We start from the raw sequence: 19,069 nt of genomic DNA on the forward strand, positions 1-19,069 counted from the left end.
TTTAATCATTTAATTTTAGTGCTACTGTCCGATCGAGAACAGTCAGCTATCTACTAGCTTTGCAAAACACAGCAGCTATTGTTTCAAGACTTGATAATGACCTCTGAAGTTGGGTTTTTGAAATGTCATCATTGTTACAAAAATATTGTCAGAGTGGCTGAATACAGAGCCTTGTTAGTAACTAAGTGTAAAGACTAATGAGTAAATGAATATGACATTTATTTGATACTTATTTGATTATTTATTTGATTTTTTTGCAACAAAAATTGTTTAGCATCCAATAAATCACATAATTTAGCTACAAACTTAAATAATTAGTGTCAATTACTTTGAAATTTTGATTTAGCAATCTAACACATTTTCCTTTTCAAACAGATACTGAATTATCCCTAATTTCCTTTTATACTCAAATAATGTGCAAGCCACTAGATAACTACTAACCTACATCATTTTCAGAGATTATATTAGAGGTAAAAGCAACAAGATAATAAAGCCACAATAATAAGACATGCTAGGCATAGATGAATAACAATACTATGCTAAGTATGGATGAACAATACCATCCTACATGTAGAAGAAATGACAATAACATGCTAGATTGTTATTTGGTTTTTTTAGGAGCATTAGCAACTAAGGCCATATTGCTCCGGGATATGCGGTGGTCAAACATGCTAGATGGATGAATTTCTTTGCTAAGAGGAAAATGACAATAAAATAAAGGTGCAACAAAAAAGTGATATGTTTGGTACTACAAAGAACTGGTCAAGATCATCAATGTAGGAATTAAATAACAGATCAATTTTATCTTTAGGTACTGCAATAAAGATATGGCAAGGCAGATAAAATTGTTGCTGAAGGCTTTAACAAGAGATCTAAATATTTAATGCATTTTGGGCATGGAAATAAGTTTTCAGCATTCAAATTACATGACTTCCATCCCCAAAAAAATATTAAAAATATAATTACAATATATTTTTAAAAAATGACCATTGCTTAAGAATAACAGAAAACAATTCATTATTTCAATATTTTAAAAGTTCTCTCTAATACATGGTTTGTGAAATAATCTGACACACCTACATACCAAGCATTTCTTTAACCTCCACATATCACTGCGTGCTAGATATTGATCTCTAAATGTCAGTTCAATGGAATCTAAGGCTACATCCTACAAAAAAAAAAGTCATTTGGTACTCTATCTTTCAGAAACTATATATCATATAAGTTACCTGTAGAATTACAGTAAAGGCATAATACTTATACATTTACATATTTTAAGGAATTTTTTTAGCGAAATTAAAATATTTCTTTGAAGGAAAAGTATTCCAAATAGATAAGCTACACATGATGCAAGTAGCAATCTTAAAAAAACAATATTTCGTGTACTAATTGTTTTAAAATTGTTTATAAAAAATGTTTATAAAATAAAGTGAAAAAGTCAGCTGCAAATTTTTTTATACGATAACAGAAAATATCTAACAAGTCTTGTATACAAAAAAAAAAAAAAATGATTCCAAAGAAGTTTCAAAAAATTCATAGATATGAAAAGTGGTATTTAATATTATTGGAATTTCTGAAAGTTTCCTATGGGCTCCAGAGTGCTACTACGTGGTAGACATCTATTCAATAGTTCCTTTCTTATCAGACCTATGCCAGTATGCCTGTGGTAATTGAGGCCACTGCCCCAGTGATCCTGTTTCAGTTCAGGAATGTATACCAGCAAAGGAGGCAGAAATATGAGATTTCTATATAAAGCCCAAAAAATAGTCATATGGTGTTAAGCCTGGAAAACTGTTGGGGGGAGAACTACTTGTCGCCTTTAGTACCACACCCCATCCATCACTGAGGTAGTATGCTTTCCAGATATTCTCATACATCTATACGAAAGTGAGAAGATGTATTATCTTGCTTGAAATCAGAGGAATCTTCCAAGTTAAGGCACGAGTCATTTTCCACTTTCTTGAAAGTTAAAGCAAAACTTGTATTAGTTGCACTTGTCATTCAGTTTTGACAACTGCACTAACAGTAACTTGTAAACTTTCAAAAGTAAATGCTTTAAGAGAGTACACTAAACTGTTTGAGGTGTATTAAATTCATGACTGCATCTGTAAGTACACTTTAAAGCTTTGCCAAAAGATTTCTTACATTGTGATATGTTTCATCAGTGATGTGGAGGCAAAATACTCTTCCTCTTTGAAATACAGCCCATTCTTTCAAATTCCTTACACCAATTGCAAGCTGATTTAATTGTAGTAGGTAACATGTAAAAAGCTACACACTACCAACCACAATATAATTTAGTACATCTTATACACTAGTCATCGAATCTGAGTTCACAAACTGGATGGTAGTGTGTTTTAAAAAAATTTCAGTCATCTATTGTTTGATATTTGGGAATTTACTGCCATATTTATGGTTAGTATTTCATGTTCACAAAAAACTAATCATGAATATGAAACAGAAAGATAATGTACACAAATTTTCTTTTAATTATCTTCCAAAAAATTGGTTATGTCATAAATAATAACAATTAGTTAGTTCTTCCATGTCAGAAACTGCTTGCAAAACTATACCTTTTGGGTTCATTGAAGTGAGTGTCTTCTCAGAAGTGTCTGTTGGAATCTCAGTGTTCTGATATCTATGTTCAGATGCATTCAAATGAATAACAGACCTGAGGTCTCAGCGATTAAGTCACCACTTGGTGAGTGGTGATTGTGAGTCAATGAATCTACATTTGGGGTTAGATCAGTTTCTCAATCTTTAATGACATAATTTTACATCTTTCAGAAATAGTGCCTTTTTTTTTATGCTCATTAAACCTCTTTAGATCTGTTTTATTACACTTGTTGTGATAAAGGGTATCCATACTAGATGCATCAGAGTAAGCCTTCTTGATTCTACTTGTAGATGCCTATTCTCTTTACTTGAATTTATCATTTCTTTATTGAGACAGTAAGTTGTTCCCAATATAATTTTATTTCCTGTGGTGTCCTAGATAATGTTTGGTCAAAGTCCTTACATTGCAGAAAAACTTCCCAGAAGGTATATCAGGTTTAATGTCCAAGTTTGCAGATGATACGGAGGTTGGAAGGGTTGTTAATGACAGTACGGACAGTATGCTACTGCAACAGGATCTAGAAAAGTTGAGCAGATGAGCTGAGAGGTGGCAACTGAAGTTTAACATTGACAGATACTGCATATGGGTAGAAGTAACCCCAGAGTAACATACCAACTGTGCGGAATTACACTCAGGGTAGTGTAGAATGAAAAAGACCTGGGGTAATTGTGCAGTCAGATATGAAGTTTTCTGAACAGTGCAGCAAGAGTAGTTCATGGGGTCTTGTCAATGATATATAGGAATTTTGCTAGTGGGGATAAGGAGATGATTAACCGCTTGTATAAGGCAACGGTCAGGCCACACCTTGAGTACTGCATACAGGTCTGGAGGCCTCATTTTAGAAAAGATGTTGAGCTACTAGAACAAGCAGAGAGAAGGGCAACAAGATTAGTGAGTAGAACAAAGAGTTGCTGTTAAAAGATAGGCTTAAATTCTGCAAGCAGAATCTGGAGACTAGGTACCTGCGAGGTGATCTGATTGAGGTGTATAAGGCCTTGAATGGTTTGAGCAAGCTCAATGCTAATGGGAATCTTCCTCTTGCTCAGATTACTCACCTAAGGGGACATAAATTCAAATTTTTTTTTTTTTTGTTAGTTGTTGGCGCATTGGTTTCTGTGGCCATAATGCACCTCCCAAGGTTTTTGCAGTACTCTGATCTAAGCCTGAGGCAGGATTCGAACCCGCGACCTTTGGGTTACCGGGCAGGCACTTATAAATTCAAATTGAAGATAGACAATTGTAGAATAGATGTGGAGAAATTTGCCTTTAGCCAGAGGGTAGTTGATAGCTGGAACAAAAAGAGTAGGAGTGTGTTATAGGCCTAATGGCTCGAATGAGTACAATGAACAATGGTACAGAGAAATAGAGGGGCTAGTAAATCGGAATGTCTTATAATGGGGGATTTTAACTTCCCAGATATTGACTGGAACTTGTGGGTTGGGCACTCACACACTAATCAGACTTTTGTGGATTTATTGGATGATTGTTTTCTGCAGCAGCATGTTCGAGAGGCAACCAGAGAAAGTAACACTCTTGATCTGGTTATCAGTAGTGATCATTCATGTATTAGGAATTTGCAGATAAAAGAACCACTAGGTGGCAGTGATCACAGTGTACTGACGTGGGATTTACTTAAAGATTTAATTACCATCAGGGGTAAAGGAAAGGGTTTTTGCTTCCATAAAGGCGCGTACAGTGGTCTCCGACAGTTTTTAAATTCTGTACAGTGGGATCAACTGACGAGGTTACCAACAGTAAATTCTAAGTGGGAAGCATTCAAGGAATTAATCATGGAAGCTACTAAAAGGTTCATACCTATTAAGAAATATTGTTCAAGGTTTAGGCCTAAATGGTTGTCAAATGAACTAATGAGACTCGTAACAGAGAAGAAAAACGCATGGGATCCATATAAATTTTCAAGCGACTCGGAAGCCTATGACAGATATAAGTTAATCTGTAATCAGGTCACAAAGGAGGTCGGCAGGCGAAGGCAGGTTACGAGAAATCCTTGGCAAAAGATGCTAAGAAAAACAGCAAGGATTTCTTTACTTATTTAAACTCTAAAAGGAAGGGGATGAATCTGATTGGTCCACTTGACATCGATGGTTCGACTGTTGATGATCCTGCTCAGATAGCAAACAAACTGAATGAGTATTTTGCATGTACATTCACACGTGAGGAATTATTAAGGTTTGAAAATGGCAGAAGGTTATCAAATTGTAGCAAGATACTTAATGATTTTGTAATAACTGAGAGAAAAGTGGAAGAGAAATTGTTGAAGTTAAACGTAAGAAAAGCACCTGGGGTGGATGGGATCTATCCAGTTATATTAAAGGAGGCGGCAAAGCAACTAAGCAAACCCTTAGCCATAATTATGAGAGCATCCTTGGACTCAGGGGAGGTTCCCACGGACTGGAGATGTGCAAATGTATCCCCAATTCACAAAGGGGGATCGAAGGGTGACACGAGTAAATACAGACCAGTTAGTTTAACTTCTGTTCCGGGTAAAATAATGGAGTCACTGGTTAAAGATGCACTGCAGGATCATCTAGACAAGACTGCAGCAATAATTCAGACACAGCATGGGTTTGTTAAGGGAAAGTCTTGTCTGACAAATTTGATAGGATATTATGATGTGGTTACAAAGGAACTGGATGCAAAAAATAATTTTGATATCATATATTTGGATTTCAGGAAAGCTTTTGACACTGTTGCACATGGAAGACTATTGTACAAATTGGAGCAGAATGGTATTAAGGGTAAGTTGCTACAATGGATAAAAGGATGGTTAAGTGCTAGAAGACAGAGGGTGGTAATCAATGGGTGCTGCTCTTCTTGGACTAATGTTATTAGTGGAGTCCCACAGGGTTCGGTGTTAGGTCCACTGTTGTTTTGTATATTTATCAATGATATTGATGAAGGTATATCAGGCTTAATGTCAAAGTTTGCAGATGATACAAAGGTTGGCAGGGTTGTTAATGACAGTAATGGCAGCATGCTACTGCAACAGGATCTAGATAATTTGGGCAGATGGGCTAAGAAGTGGCAACTGAAGTTTAACCTTGACAAATGCAAAGTACTACATATGGGTAGAAGTAACCCCAGAGAAACATACCAACTGTGTGGTACTACACTTAAGGTGGTAGAAAATGAAAAAGACCTGGGAGTAATTGTGCAGGCAGATATGAAGTTTTCTGAGCAATGCAGACAGGCTGCCAGGGCAGGTCATGGGGTTTTGTCAATGATATATAGGAATTTTGCTAGCAGGGAAAAGGAGGTGATTATCCCTCTGTATAAGGCAATGGTCAGGCCACGGCTTGAGTACTGCATACAGGTCTGGAGGCCTCATTTTAGGAAGGATGTAGATTTACTTGAGCGTGTACAGAGAAGGGCAACAAGATTGGTGAGGGGAATGAAGGGATCCTCTTACCAAGAAACGCTTAAGTTCTGCAAATTGCAGTGGCAGGAGACTAGGCACCTGCGCGGTGATCTGATTGAGGTATATAAGGCCTTGAATGTGTTGAGCACGCTGAATTCTGATGGTATCCTTCCACTTGTTCAGATTACGAACCTAAGGGGGCATAAATTCAAATTAAGAAAAGACAGATGTAGAATAGATGTGCGGAAATTTGCCTTTAGCCAGCGGGTGGTTAATTGCTGGAACAAACTTCCATCTGTCGTTGTGGAAGTTGATAGGTTGAATAAATTTAAGGAGGAACTGGACAGGCATTTGGAGGGAATGGTGTGAATTTTTTTTTTTTTTTTTTTTGGCTGATGCTGCATAAGCTCATACATTTGCTTTCTTGCATCACATGCCACTACTACTACTACTACTACAAACTTCCATCTGTCGTAGTGAAGGTCAACTAGACAAACTTTTGGAGTGAATGGATGGGTGAAATGTGAAGGGTGTTTTTTTTTTTTTTTTTTTTTTGGCTGATGCTCAATAAGCTTGCTTTCTTGCATCATATGCCTCTACTAATGCTAAATGGGTAAAATTACATAACTGGATCCAAGGGCAATGAGAAAAAAAAAATTATATCTCAAAGCAGTCAAAGTTTAACCTCAATGGCATGGCTAGTTTTTTCAGATTATGATCACAAAGGCTCTTTAAAGATCCCTTAATTTTCAACAAGAACCATGAAATGATTTTGAAAATAAACACTTTTCCAACTCAAACAATTAGAAAGAAAATACACTTTTTCAAAAGTTATGGAAGTGATTGTGTGAGGTGCTGGTGATATCACAAGCACTTTTATCATTGCTTGGCCTTTGTATGCACTGAAATTTTCTGTTACCTAAGCAATCTTCAGATTGTTCGTAAAAAGTAATGAAAATTTGTGCATAACCAACAACTTCACTTTTTGGCATGAAAGATTTTATACCAGTGCGATGTTGCAGAGAGATGACAATCACATGTTAATCATTAAATACGATGCTAGAAAAGGTTCAAAATAATTACTGTGCTCCATATCTGAAGGAAATACGTAGTTCCCACAATGCTGACAGACATATAGTGAAAAATCAAAGTCCTTACCATCACAGAACATTTTTGTTGGAGAAAAAAAAAAAAAAAAAAAAAACACCTAAAGTTAATTTAAGCTTACTTACTTTTGGATTAACAATATTAACTATAACTTCTCCATAAACTCTCAGTTTGAAAGCACTGGCAATAGACTGTTCAATACTAATTGTATCTGGAATAACAATTTAAAAGACATTAATAAAAAAACAAACCAACAAAAATAAGTATATACAGTCGGACCTCTCTTTAACGAACTTCCACATAACGAATTTTTCTGTTTTGCAAATTTTTTTTATTTCCCCTTAGTCATTACGTTGAAAATGGCTTCCATATAATGAAGAAAATTTCTATATAAAGATCTGATTTTGAGAGACCTGGGTATGCATTGTTTACACCTCTGGCCTTTAGACAATAGAGATGATGCTGTAAAAAGCATGAATTAAGAGCTAAAAGGATTAAGAATTAATGCCTTTAGCTTTTAAGGGCTAAAAGGATTAATTCTTGAGAGCATGAATTAAGAACTAAAACATTCCACAATTTAGTGGTGCCCGTAACACCTATACAACTGCCTCTATTGTATCGAGAAGTTGTGCTGGTCAACTGCTATCTATGTGTCCACAGCCATTGGCAAAGATTAAGGAATATTCCCAATGCAGATATTGGCTCTGGTCAACCTGTTTTTAGCATTAGCATTAGTAGAGGCATTTGATGCAAGAAAGCAAGCTTATGCAGCATGAGCCAAAAAAAAAAAAAAAAAACCCACTTCCACTTCACCCCTCTGTTCGTTCAAAATACCTGTCCAGCTGAGCCTTAAACTTATTTAGGCTATCAACCTCCACCACAAGGGATGGAAGTCTGTTCCACCAACCAACCACCCGCTGGCTAAAGGCAAATTTCCTCACGTCTATCCTACATCTGTCTTTCCTCAATTTGAATTTATGCCCTCTCAGGTGATTTTTCTGAGCTAGAGGAAGAATCCCATCAGCATTGAGCATGCTTAAACCATTCAAGGCTTTATACACCTCTATCAGATCACCTCGCTGGTGCCTAGTCTCCAGACACTGTAATTTGCAAAACTTAAGCCTTTCTTCGTAAGAGCACCCCTTTGTTCCATTCACTAATCTTGTTGCCCTTCTCTGTACTCGTTCCAGCAGGTCTACATCCTTCTTGAAATGAGGCCTCCAGACCTGTATACAGTACTCTAGGTGTGGCCTGACCATTGCCTTATACAATGGAATAATCACCTCCTTATCCCTGCTGGAAAAATTCCTGTATATCATTGACAATACTCCATGAGCTACTCTTGCAACCCGTCTGCACTGCTCAGAGAACTTCATATCTGCCTGCACAACCACCCCCAAGTCCCTTTCATTCTCTACCACTGTCAGTGTAGTACCACAGAGTTAATACGTTGCTCTGGGGTTGCTGTTTCCCATGTGTAGTACTTTACATTTGTCAATGTTAAACTTCATTTGCTACCTCTCAGCCCATCTGCTCAACCTTTCCAGATCCTGTTGCAGCAGCATAGTGTCAGTAGTGTCCTTGACAACCCTGCCAACCTTTGTATCATCTGCAAACTTGGACATTAAGCTTGATATACCATCATCAATATCATTTATAAATACAGAAAACAATAATGGACCCAACACTGAGCCCTGAGGGACTCCACTAATAACATTAGTCCACGATGAGCAGTGTCCATTGATTACCACTCTCTGTCTTCTCCCCCTCAACCACCCCTTTATCCATAGCAGCAATTTGCCTCCAATGTCACACTGCTCCAATTTGTGTAGCAGTCTTCCATGTGCAACAGTATCAAAAGCCTTTCTAAGATCCAAGTATATAATATCAAAGTTATTCCCTGCATCCAGTTCTTTTGTAACTGCATCATAATATCCAATCAAGTTGGTCAGGCAAGACTTCCCCTTAACAAAACCATGCTGTGTCTGAGCTATAACTGAAGTCTTGTCTAAATGATCCTGCAGTGCTTCTTTAACCAGTGCCTCCATTAATTTTCTTGGAACAGAAGTTAAGCTCACAGGTCTATAATTACGTGTCAGCCTTTGATCCTCCTTTGTGAATTGGGGTCACATTTGCACATTTCCAGTCTATGGGTACCTCCCCTGAGTCCAAGGAAGCTCTCATAATTATGGCTAAGGGTTTGCTTACTTCCTTTGCTGCCTCCTTTAATATAACTGGATAGATCCCATCCACCCCGGGTGCCTTTCTTGTGTTTATCTTCAACAGTTTCTCCTCCACTTTACTCCCAGTTATTTCAAGATTCTGTAGCTTACTGCTAGAGTTGAATACACCTCTGGCATTCCCCTTGCTGAATAACTCCTCTGGCATTCCCCTTGCTGAATAACTCCTCATGTGTGAATGTCGATGCAAAATATTCATTTAGTTTGTTAGCTACCTGAGCAGGATCATCAACAGTTGACCCATCAATATCAAGTTTTCTACTATTAGCACTCTATTAGAGAATTGAGAGAGAGAGAGATTTTCCTTTATCCCATAAATTCATCTCTTGTTTTGCAGAAATGAGTCATCCACACTTTCACTAAATTTCACCTGTCTCTGTTTACATGGTAAGTACAAGTGATCCATAAATCAGTTTTGTTTTAGCTGCTTTGCAAGTAACCTTACAATGTTCAAAAGGAAATGCTCGAGTGTAATGGGAAAAGTAGAAGTGCTTAATTATACAGATTGGGCATTTAAAAAAAAAGAAATCTCTTTAAAACACAGTCAGAAGCACATGAAATTATGCCTGTATGAAGATGTTGTTGTTGTTTTTTTGGTTTTTAGGAGCATTAGCAACTAAGGCCATATTGCTCCGGGGATATGCGGTGGTCATTCCCTGACTTTTCCGCATCCTCCGTATTTGGTGGGCACGGGTTCAATCCCGGTCTAATCAAGAATCATGTGCTACGCACTACTGCTCCTGCCCACCTGGCTACGGAGGCACCCGTATGAAGATGTAGATGAAGCTTTTTTTAAGTGGATGAAGTTGATTTCAGACCTAAATATGCCATCAGAGCCATTAATAAAAGAAAAGGCTATGAGATACACATCTTTTCTGAGGCATAAAACATTGCAAGCCAGTTCTGGTTGGTTGGGCGAATTTAAAAAGCACCATGGCTTACTCGAAAAAGTTATTTCTGGTGAAAGTGGAGTTGTAATCAAAGAACACTGTACCCATCAGAAAGAAATAGTTTTGAAAAAAATTATGGAGGACTACGAGCCCAAAGACATATTCAACGTTGATGAAACAGGTCTATTTTTTAAATGTTTGTCGAAGAAGACACTGACTTTTAAAAGTGATAAATGTTTAGGTGTAAAAAATAGTAAGGAGAGAATTACAGTCTTGGTGCACATATGGCTAGTGATGAAAAACTAAAGCTTTTGGAAATGATGTTTAAAAGAAGTAAATTCATCAGAATTGGATTACAACTGCAACAAAAAATCTTGGATGACAAGTGAAAGTGAAATTTTCAAATAGTGAATTTTAAATTTCGATAGAAAGATGAAAGAAAACAGAAAAATCACGTTTATTGTCGACAGCTACTCTGCCCACCTTCACTCGGTAATTTCGAAACTTAGAAGTGTGAAGCTTGTTTTCTTCCCTCCAAATATCTTGTCTAGCCAATGGATCAAGGCATTATCAAAAATTTGAAAATACACTACCAAAGGTGCATACTGAAAAAGTTATACTGGGAATAGAAACCAACCTATAGATTCTGTTATAGATTTGCAGATGTGCATATCAGGGTTGGCGAAAGTGTGGAGTCAAGATGTGAAGGAAACAATGATTATGAATTGTTTCGCAAAACAAGGTTTTGCTAAAATGCCAATTAGCAGCAACGAGAGGGATGAACTACTACAAGATATTGAGAAATCCTGGGAAGAACTCCAAGCGAGAGGTTTGATCAGTGGAGAAATTGCTCAACAAATTTTTAGGAGTTGATAATAATGTCATATTAGCTGATTATCCAAGTGACTCCAACATTTTGGAGAGTATTCAAAGAACTAGTGACAATATTGATGAGTTGGATGAAAATGAGGGCAAGGAAGGCAATATTAAACCTTCCAAACATGAAATTGTTGGCAGCATTTGAAACTTTGGTCCAAGCCCTTCAGTGAGAAGAAAATGTGCCAGAAAATATATTTGACTGTTTAAACAAATGCGAACATTTTTATGAACAATGTAGCATCAAATCCAGTGTACAACAAAAAACAGAACCAAACATTTTGCAAAATAATTCTTAAGTGTACTAATATATTGTGCCCCATCAAGTAAGTAGTCATTTCTTAATATGTATGTATCAATAAATTAACTGTTTTAAAATGTTAGAAAATTTATTCATTCCCACTTATTTCTGATTTATTTCCCATCTTTTACTATATTTCTGAATTTACAGTATTTTTCATTGTTGAAAAGGTCATATTTCTTTATAACGAAATTTCTGTTTAACAAATTTTTTCAAGTGAACAATCAATTTCGTTATGTAGAGAGGTCCGACTGTATATATATATTTTTTAAATACAATGATATTTCAATATATAAAAATATATAGATATATTCCCAACCTTTGTAAAAAGAACAAAAAACAAATATCTATTTGTGATGAAAAAAAAATTTATTATATAAAAAAAAATAATAATAATAAAAAAAATAAACATTTATTACCATACACTAGACTCTCGCTAGTCCGAACTAATTGGGACCGAGCCCTGTTCGGATTAGCAGAATTTCGGATTAGCCGAATAACTGAAATAATGCAGAAGCAAGCAGTAAAACAGGTCTGGTTTATTAAGGAATGAATGTATAGTAAGCCTACTAGCATTTGTACGCGAGCATAACACACCGGAAGCAACCCCCCCCCTCCACGCTATGACTAATTGCACGCGACATTGTGCATTAAACATGAATGTTTATATCTTCGCTCTACATTACATTTTATAGTTTAGTTTAGTTCAGTCTGCTGCCACAATGGCCACGAAACGGAAACACACAACGTGTACGTTGAAAGATAAGCTGGAAGTTTTGAAAAGGCTGGACAAGGGGGAAAGTGCAACGAAATTAGCAATAGAGTTTGGAGTGGGCAAGGCCACAGTAACTGACTGGAAAAAAAAACTGCGCAAAGATCGAGCAGTTTTGTACCTCTACTTCAGAAAAATCAGTTGAAAATCGACAAACAGTAAGGCCCTCAACGTTTGACAAGCTTGATGAAGCCTTATTCACGTGGTTCACTCAGGAAAGAGGAAGGGGAACACCCCTAAGTGAACCTCTTGTTAGAGAAAAGGCCATTCATCTCAACAAACTAATGAAAGGTGATGAATCATTTAGTGCGAGTACCGGTTGGTTTGATCGCTGGAAGAAGCGCCATGGGATTCGCCAGCTAACGATCACCGGGGAGCAATTATCAGCTGATCATGCTGCAGCAGAGAAATATTTGGGTGAGTTCGCTGATTTGGTATCACATTATTCACCTCAGCAGATATATAACACTGATGAGACAAGTTTAAATTTTAAGGCTTTGCCCACAAAAAGTCTAGCATCTCAACAAGAAATGCGTGCCCCAGGTTCTAAAATGAATAAGGAGCGAGTGACGTTGATAGCTTGTAGTAATGCTTCAGGAAATCACAAGCTACCTTTGATGATGATCGGTAAATGAGCGAAGCCGAGAGCTTTTAAAAATATGAACATTAACAATCTGCCAGTTCATTATAAAAGTCAAAAAAAAGCTTGGATGAACAGACAGCTTTTCATTGAGTGGTTTCATAATCAATTTGTCCCAGCAGTGAAACGTTTCAGCAATGAAAATGATTTGCCACCTCGTGCCATTCTCCTCATAGACAATGCACCATCCCACCCAGACGTTTCCGAGTTGGCATCAGGGGATATAAAGGCAGCTTTTTTACCGCCTAATGTAACACCGTTATTACAGCCCATGGACCAGGGGGTGTTACAGTCTATCAAGCTTGCATACAGAAAGAAATATCTTAGGTCCTTAATAGAAGATAACATCAATTCACTTTCTTTACATGAGAAAATGAAACAAGTGAACTTAAAAGATGTTGTATATTGGGTTGCTGAGTCGTGAGAGGGTGTAACCGAGCAGTCCATACAAAGATCATGGAAGAAATTATGGCCCTCTCTCAGCTTTGTCGATAGCTCTGACGAAAACAATGACATAGAACAATTAATTCAGCTTGTACAGGAAATTCACGGGTGCGAGGAAGCAATAGAATCTGACGTTAATGAGTGGATTGCAGCGGATGGAATAGGTCATGAAAACCTGTCGGATGAGGACATCGTGGCAGCTGTCACCCAAGAAGACTCCAAGCAGAATGATGACGGGGGTGATGACGAGCCCGGTGTTTCTGCGGAACAACTTGTGTCGCACACAGACGCGACAGCGGCCCTTGACCTCGCTTTATACTACTTAGAACAACATCCCAGAGCTACACCGGCAGACTACATGTTTATGAAGCGGTGGCAAAACATAGCATCATCTAGCCAATTTTCATCGTTACGTCAAAAGAAACTAACAGAGTTTACTTCTGAAAAATGACTTTTGTTCCTGTTTTGGTGTGTAAGTATAGATCTGTAATTTTAATAGGCCATGTCAAACACTGATTTATTAATTTTGTATTAGTACAGTACTACAATAAAATACAATTGTTTTTTGGAATTCTAAATGTTTTGTACCATTAGTGCCATTTAAATTTAACTGGAAAATACAAAAAACGTATATTTTGCGAACTAAAAAATTTCCTCTCCGCCGACCGAAACGTGTTCGGATTAGGCGGATGTTCAGATTAGCGGGGTTCGGATTAGCGGGAGTCCACTGTATATTGTTCTGAAAAATATATCTACTCACCAGTAATAATTACTGGGGAAATGAGGTGTCAGAATTCATTGATGACCAAGACTTAGATCGAGATGCTTCTTTTAAAGAGTCCATCCATTGATATTGTTCATAACAGCCCTCCTGAAGGATTTTTTCCTCTCAAAATCAGGGTCATGCTCCAATAGAATTTTTAATGCATTTGAAATTTTGTTAGAAGCATCAAAGAATTTTTTGGGAGCTTTCTCAAAGGAACAATTTCTTGGTCATCTTCATTCGCAATATGAATTTCTGTAAGCTTCTTAAATTCTTCTATGCTCAAACTATCTCCATTAGAATGGGACAGTGTGAACATAGAAGAATTTAAGCAGTTCACTTGAACAGCTCGCAAATTTTCATTTGAACAGCTCGTAAACTTTATTAAATCTAGATTTTCTAGCCAGAGTGACAATTTTGCCGGCAACTGTTTGGATAATGTTTTTACGGTCTACCAACTCGTGAACTACTTCAGGACAATTTTTCCAAACACATATTTAACACCTTGTTGAAACATCTTTCCAGGCAGCTCCAATATTCTAAATATCCATCACATCATATTTCTTTCAATAAGCAGCCATGACTCCTTGGTCCATCAATTGGAGTAACATCATATTTCAGGGTAAAAATTCAATCTTCACTTCAGGAGATGCAGATCTTCAAAGTTATAAAGGGTGACCTACTGCATTATCTAGCAGTAACAAAAACCTTTTTTCTTGCATCCTCTTGCAAGACAAAAATTGAATGTTCTGTTTAAAAGAACATATCTATGAATATTTTTATTTGTAGAAGAATAAGAGAAATTTACCTCAATATAATACGTAGAACGCTTCTGTATCATACTCTCCAGAAATTAAAACGAATAAAAGATCAACACAAAATGATTACAGTAAAAAATCAATTGAAAACAATTCAAAAATTAATTAAAATTCAAAAAAAAATTTAAATTTAATTTAAAAATTAATTAAAGTTAAATGTAAATTTTGAAAAATGATTTTCCTTCCTGAAGCAGACAATGCTTTTTGACCATATGTCGTGACTACAGGAATAAAAATTATGGAGTGTGTGAGCTTGAATTTTAAATAGATTATTTGTCCTCACAGTACATGAAAGGCTGCGATTATTTGTCATCGCACAAAAGATCACAAATTGGAGATTAGATATGGATGGCGAACGTTAATAGAATTCTCATGTAATTTAATTTTTACGGTTTCTGCAATTAATAGTCTCATATAATTACATTGGACACTAAGTATTTTGGCCTCATTAAATAAAAATATATGTTTTTCGTTAATGGCATGAAAGGCTAATTCTGATGCTGATGAACGAGAAGCACGAACTGAGGATGCGTGCTGTTTTACGCAAGCATTCAGTGGGAATCACGTAGATCCTTGATAAGATGAGTCGCAATCACTGCAAGAAATGTTGCATACGAAATCATTTATTTATGTTGTGAAAGAGGAAGGAACTGAGTAATTGTACAGTACAGCATGTAATTTCCATAATGGTCTGGCCACAATGTTAAATTCGGTATCTTTAAAGAATCTGTTAAGCTGTTTGTGCCACTTTTCAACATATGAGACAGAAATAAAGTATTTGTTGATGTTACTATTGTTGTTGTTCCTATAGTTTTTTGTATCCTATCCTTAGCTTGTACCCTAATTCCGTTTATTGTAGCAAGGGGGATAACCCCTGTTTAAGAATCTGCTGGTTAATATCTGTATTTGAGTCTAACACAGATTCCATCTTTGAATATTTATAGGCATTGAAAAACTGATTAAAGATAATAAACCTTTTGTAGGTGAACAGATGATAGCTGTTATAATATAGAAGCATACCAGTGTTTGTTGGTTTACGATAGATGTTAAATTGGATTTTATTCGCATTCCGGGTAAGTGTGAAATTTAGAAAATTTAATGACTTAGTATCCGTATTTTCCCTTTCCAAGGTAAAATTGAGTCGAGGATGAATATTATTAAACAAATGTAAAATGTCTTGAATAGCGCTACTTTCAGAAATAACCAGAACATTGTCAAAATACCTCTGATAGTATGTGATATTGGGTAGAAAAACCGTCAAACGTATATGATTTTTGATGTTACATGGGTTATTCCTTGCTACAATAAACCGAATTAGGGTACAAGCTAAAAATAGGATACAAAAAACTACACTAACCAACAATAGGAACATCAAAAAAAAAAATACTTTATTTCTGTCCCATACGTTGAACAGTGGCACAAACAGTTTAACAGATTCTTTAAAGATACCAAATTTAAGATTGTGGCCAGACCAATACAGAAATTACATGCTATACTGAACAATCGCTCAGTCCTTTCCTCTTTCGCAACATAAACAAGGACCAGGGTATGTCTGCCAGGGGCAAAGGTTGATGACATTGTAGAGCGGATATCATCTTTTAAGGGCACAAAAGGTGATATAGTTGTACACGTTGGCACTAATGATATTAAGAGTAGGAGACCGGCGGAATTACTTAGCAAGTACAGGTCACTGCTGAAAAAAAGCCGTGAATTAGGGTTGAATTTGAAAGTGTCTGCAATTCTGCCCAGACACGATAGGAGAGAGTATATGATGAGAGCCTTGTCGATCAATTCGGCCCTGGAGGGATTGTGCAAGGCTCAAGGGGTAGAATTTTTTTCAGCCTGGACTGTACTTGTTAACAGGAGAGATTGCTTCTACAGGGATGGGATACACTTAAATAGAAAGGGTGCAAGAATTTTTGCTGATGCTGTCGAGGCAGTGTTAGGTGGGTCGGAAAACTACTAGTTGGGGGGGACACAAGGACTAATAGATTAACAGTAGCCACTGGCAGAGGTGGAAGTGATTCTTGCACTGCTTCTATTGAAATGAGCAGATGCCTGAAAAACAAGATGCAGGATATTTCAGAGACTGCTGGGAGTCATTGCGGTACAAGTAGACACATGGGTTGTGTTAGGGTAGCTAAGAATAGAAACAGGTGCATGTATACCTGCGTGTACACCAATGCTAGGAGTTTGGTAAATAAATTTGATGAATTTGAGGTATTGCTCAAAACATCAAAGGCAGATATTGTTGGGATATCAGAGACGTGGTGTCACACAGATATAAGTAATGCGGAACTGGAATTTGGGGAATACAATGTGTATAGAAAGGATAGACAGGACAGGAGGGGAGGAGGGGTTATGCTATTAGTTAAGAAACACATAATAAAGTCCAAGGAAGTGAAGCCAGTCAACATCGATGGACAGGGCAGTGTCAAGTCAGTTTGGTGTGACATAAGCATAGGGAAATCAAAATTGAGAGTAGGAGTGTGCTATAGGCCTAATGACTCTGATGAGTATAATATGATATTGTACAGGGAAATAAGAGTGGGCCAGTAAATCAGAGAGTCTTATAATGGGGGATTTTAATTTCCCAGATATTGACTGGAATTTGTGGGTTGGTCACTCGCACACTAGCAAGGCTTTTGTGGATTTATTGGATGATTGTTTTCTACATCAGCATGTTCGTGAGGCAACAAGAGGGAGCAATACTCTTGATCTGATTATCAGTAGTGATTCTTCATGCATTAAGAATCTACAGATAAATGAACTACTAGGTGGCAGTGATCACAGTGTGTTGAAGTGGGATTTACTCAAGGAGGTAACTACCATCAGAGGTAAAGGGAAGGGTTTTTGTTTTCGTAAAGGCGACTATGATGATCTGAGACAGTATTTAAATTCTATACAGTGGGACCAACTGATGATGTTACCAACAGCAAACTCAAAATGGGAAGCATTCAAGGAACTAATCTTGGAGGCTACCAGGCTTTACATACCAACTAAGAAATATTGTTCAAGGTTTAGGCCTAAATGGTTGTCAGATGAACTAATGAGACATGTGGCAGAGAAAAAAAATGCATGGGATACATACAAATTAATGGGAGACATGGAAGCCTATGATAGATATAAGTTGGTCTGTAACCAAGTCACAAAGGAGATTAGGCAGGCAAAGGCAGACTAAGAAAAATCCTTGGCAAAGGATGCAAAGAAAAACAGAAAAGAGTTCTTTACATATTTAAACTCAAGAAGGAAAGGGATGAATCAGATTGGTCCACTGGATATTGATGGTTCAACAGTTGAGGATCCTGCTCAGGTGGCTAACAATCTAAACGAGTATTTTGCATCTACATTCACGCATGAGGAGTTATTCAGGAAGGAGAATGATGTAGGTAAAGTAAACATTGGCAGTGAGCTGGATGATTTTGTAATAACTGAGAGGAAAGTGGAGGAGAGATTGTTGAGGATAAACATAAAAAAGGCACCTGGGGTGGATGGGATCTATCCAGTTATATTAAAGGAGGCAGCAAAGGAAGTAAGCAAACCCCTAGCCATAATTATGAGAGCTTCTTTGGACTCAGGGGAGGTACCCATAGACTGGAGATGTGCAAATGTAACCCCAATTCACAAAGGAGGATCAAAGGCTGACACAAGTAATTATAGACCTGTTAGCTTAACTTCTGTTCCAGGTAAATTAATGGAGGCACTGGTTAAAGAAGCACTGCAGGATCATCTAGACAAGAATTCAGTTATAGCTCAGACGCAGCATGGTTTTGTTAAGGGCAGGTCTTGCCTGATCAACTTGATTGGATATTATGATGCAGTTACAAAAGAACTGGATGCAGGGAATAACTTTGATATTATATACTTGGATCTTAGAAAGGCTTTTGATACTGTTGCACATGGAAGACTGCTACACAAATTGGAGCAGTGTGACATTGGAGGCAAATTGCTGCTATGGATAAAGGGGTGGTTGAGGGGGAGAAGACAGAGAGTGGTAATCAATGGACACTGCTCAACGTGGACTAATGTTATTATTGGAGTTCCTCAGGGTTCAGTGTTGGGTCCGTTGTTGTTTTCGGTGTTTATGAATGATATTGATGATGGGATATCAAGTTTAATGTCCAAGTTTGCAGATGACACAAAGGTTGGCAGGGTTGTTAAGGACACTACTGACGCTATGCTGCTGCAACAGGATCTGGAAAGGTTGAACAGATGGGCTGAG

The 19,069-nt window shown here is 37.2% G+C and overlaps 1 protein-coding gene across 1 annotated transcript in view; it reads right to left on the reverse strand.

The window, feature by feature from the left end:
- The window catches only part of Iml1 (GATOR complex protein Iml1), a gene marked incomplete at its 5' end in the record, with an annotated part of 444,528 nt that overhangs the window by 407,746 nt on the left and 17,713 nt on the right, over positions 1-19,069 (reverse strand). The window contains 2 exons of the mRNA XM_090374757.1: positions 1,085-1,168; positions 7,229-7,314. Of these exons, the coding sequence (XP_090230883.1) occupies positions 1,085-1,168; positions 7,229-7,314 (170 nt within the window). The remainder of the gene's footprint in view (positions 1-1,084; positions 1,169-7,228; positions 7,315-19,069) is intronic.

This window comes from Mastigoproctus giganteus, chromosome 5 (assembly GCF_048544385.1).
Source record: "Mastigoproctus giganteus isolate SK-2022 chromosome 5, ASM4854438v1, whole genome shotgun sequence".
NCBI classification, from domain to species: Eukaryota; Metazoa; Arthropoda; class Arachnida; order Uropygi; family Thelyphonidae; genus Mastigoproctus; species Mastigoproctus giganteus.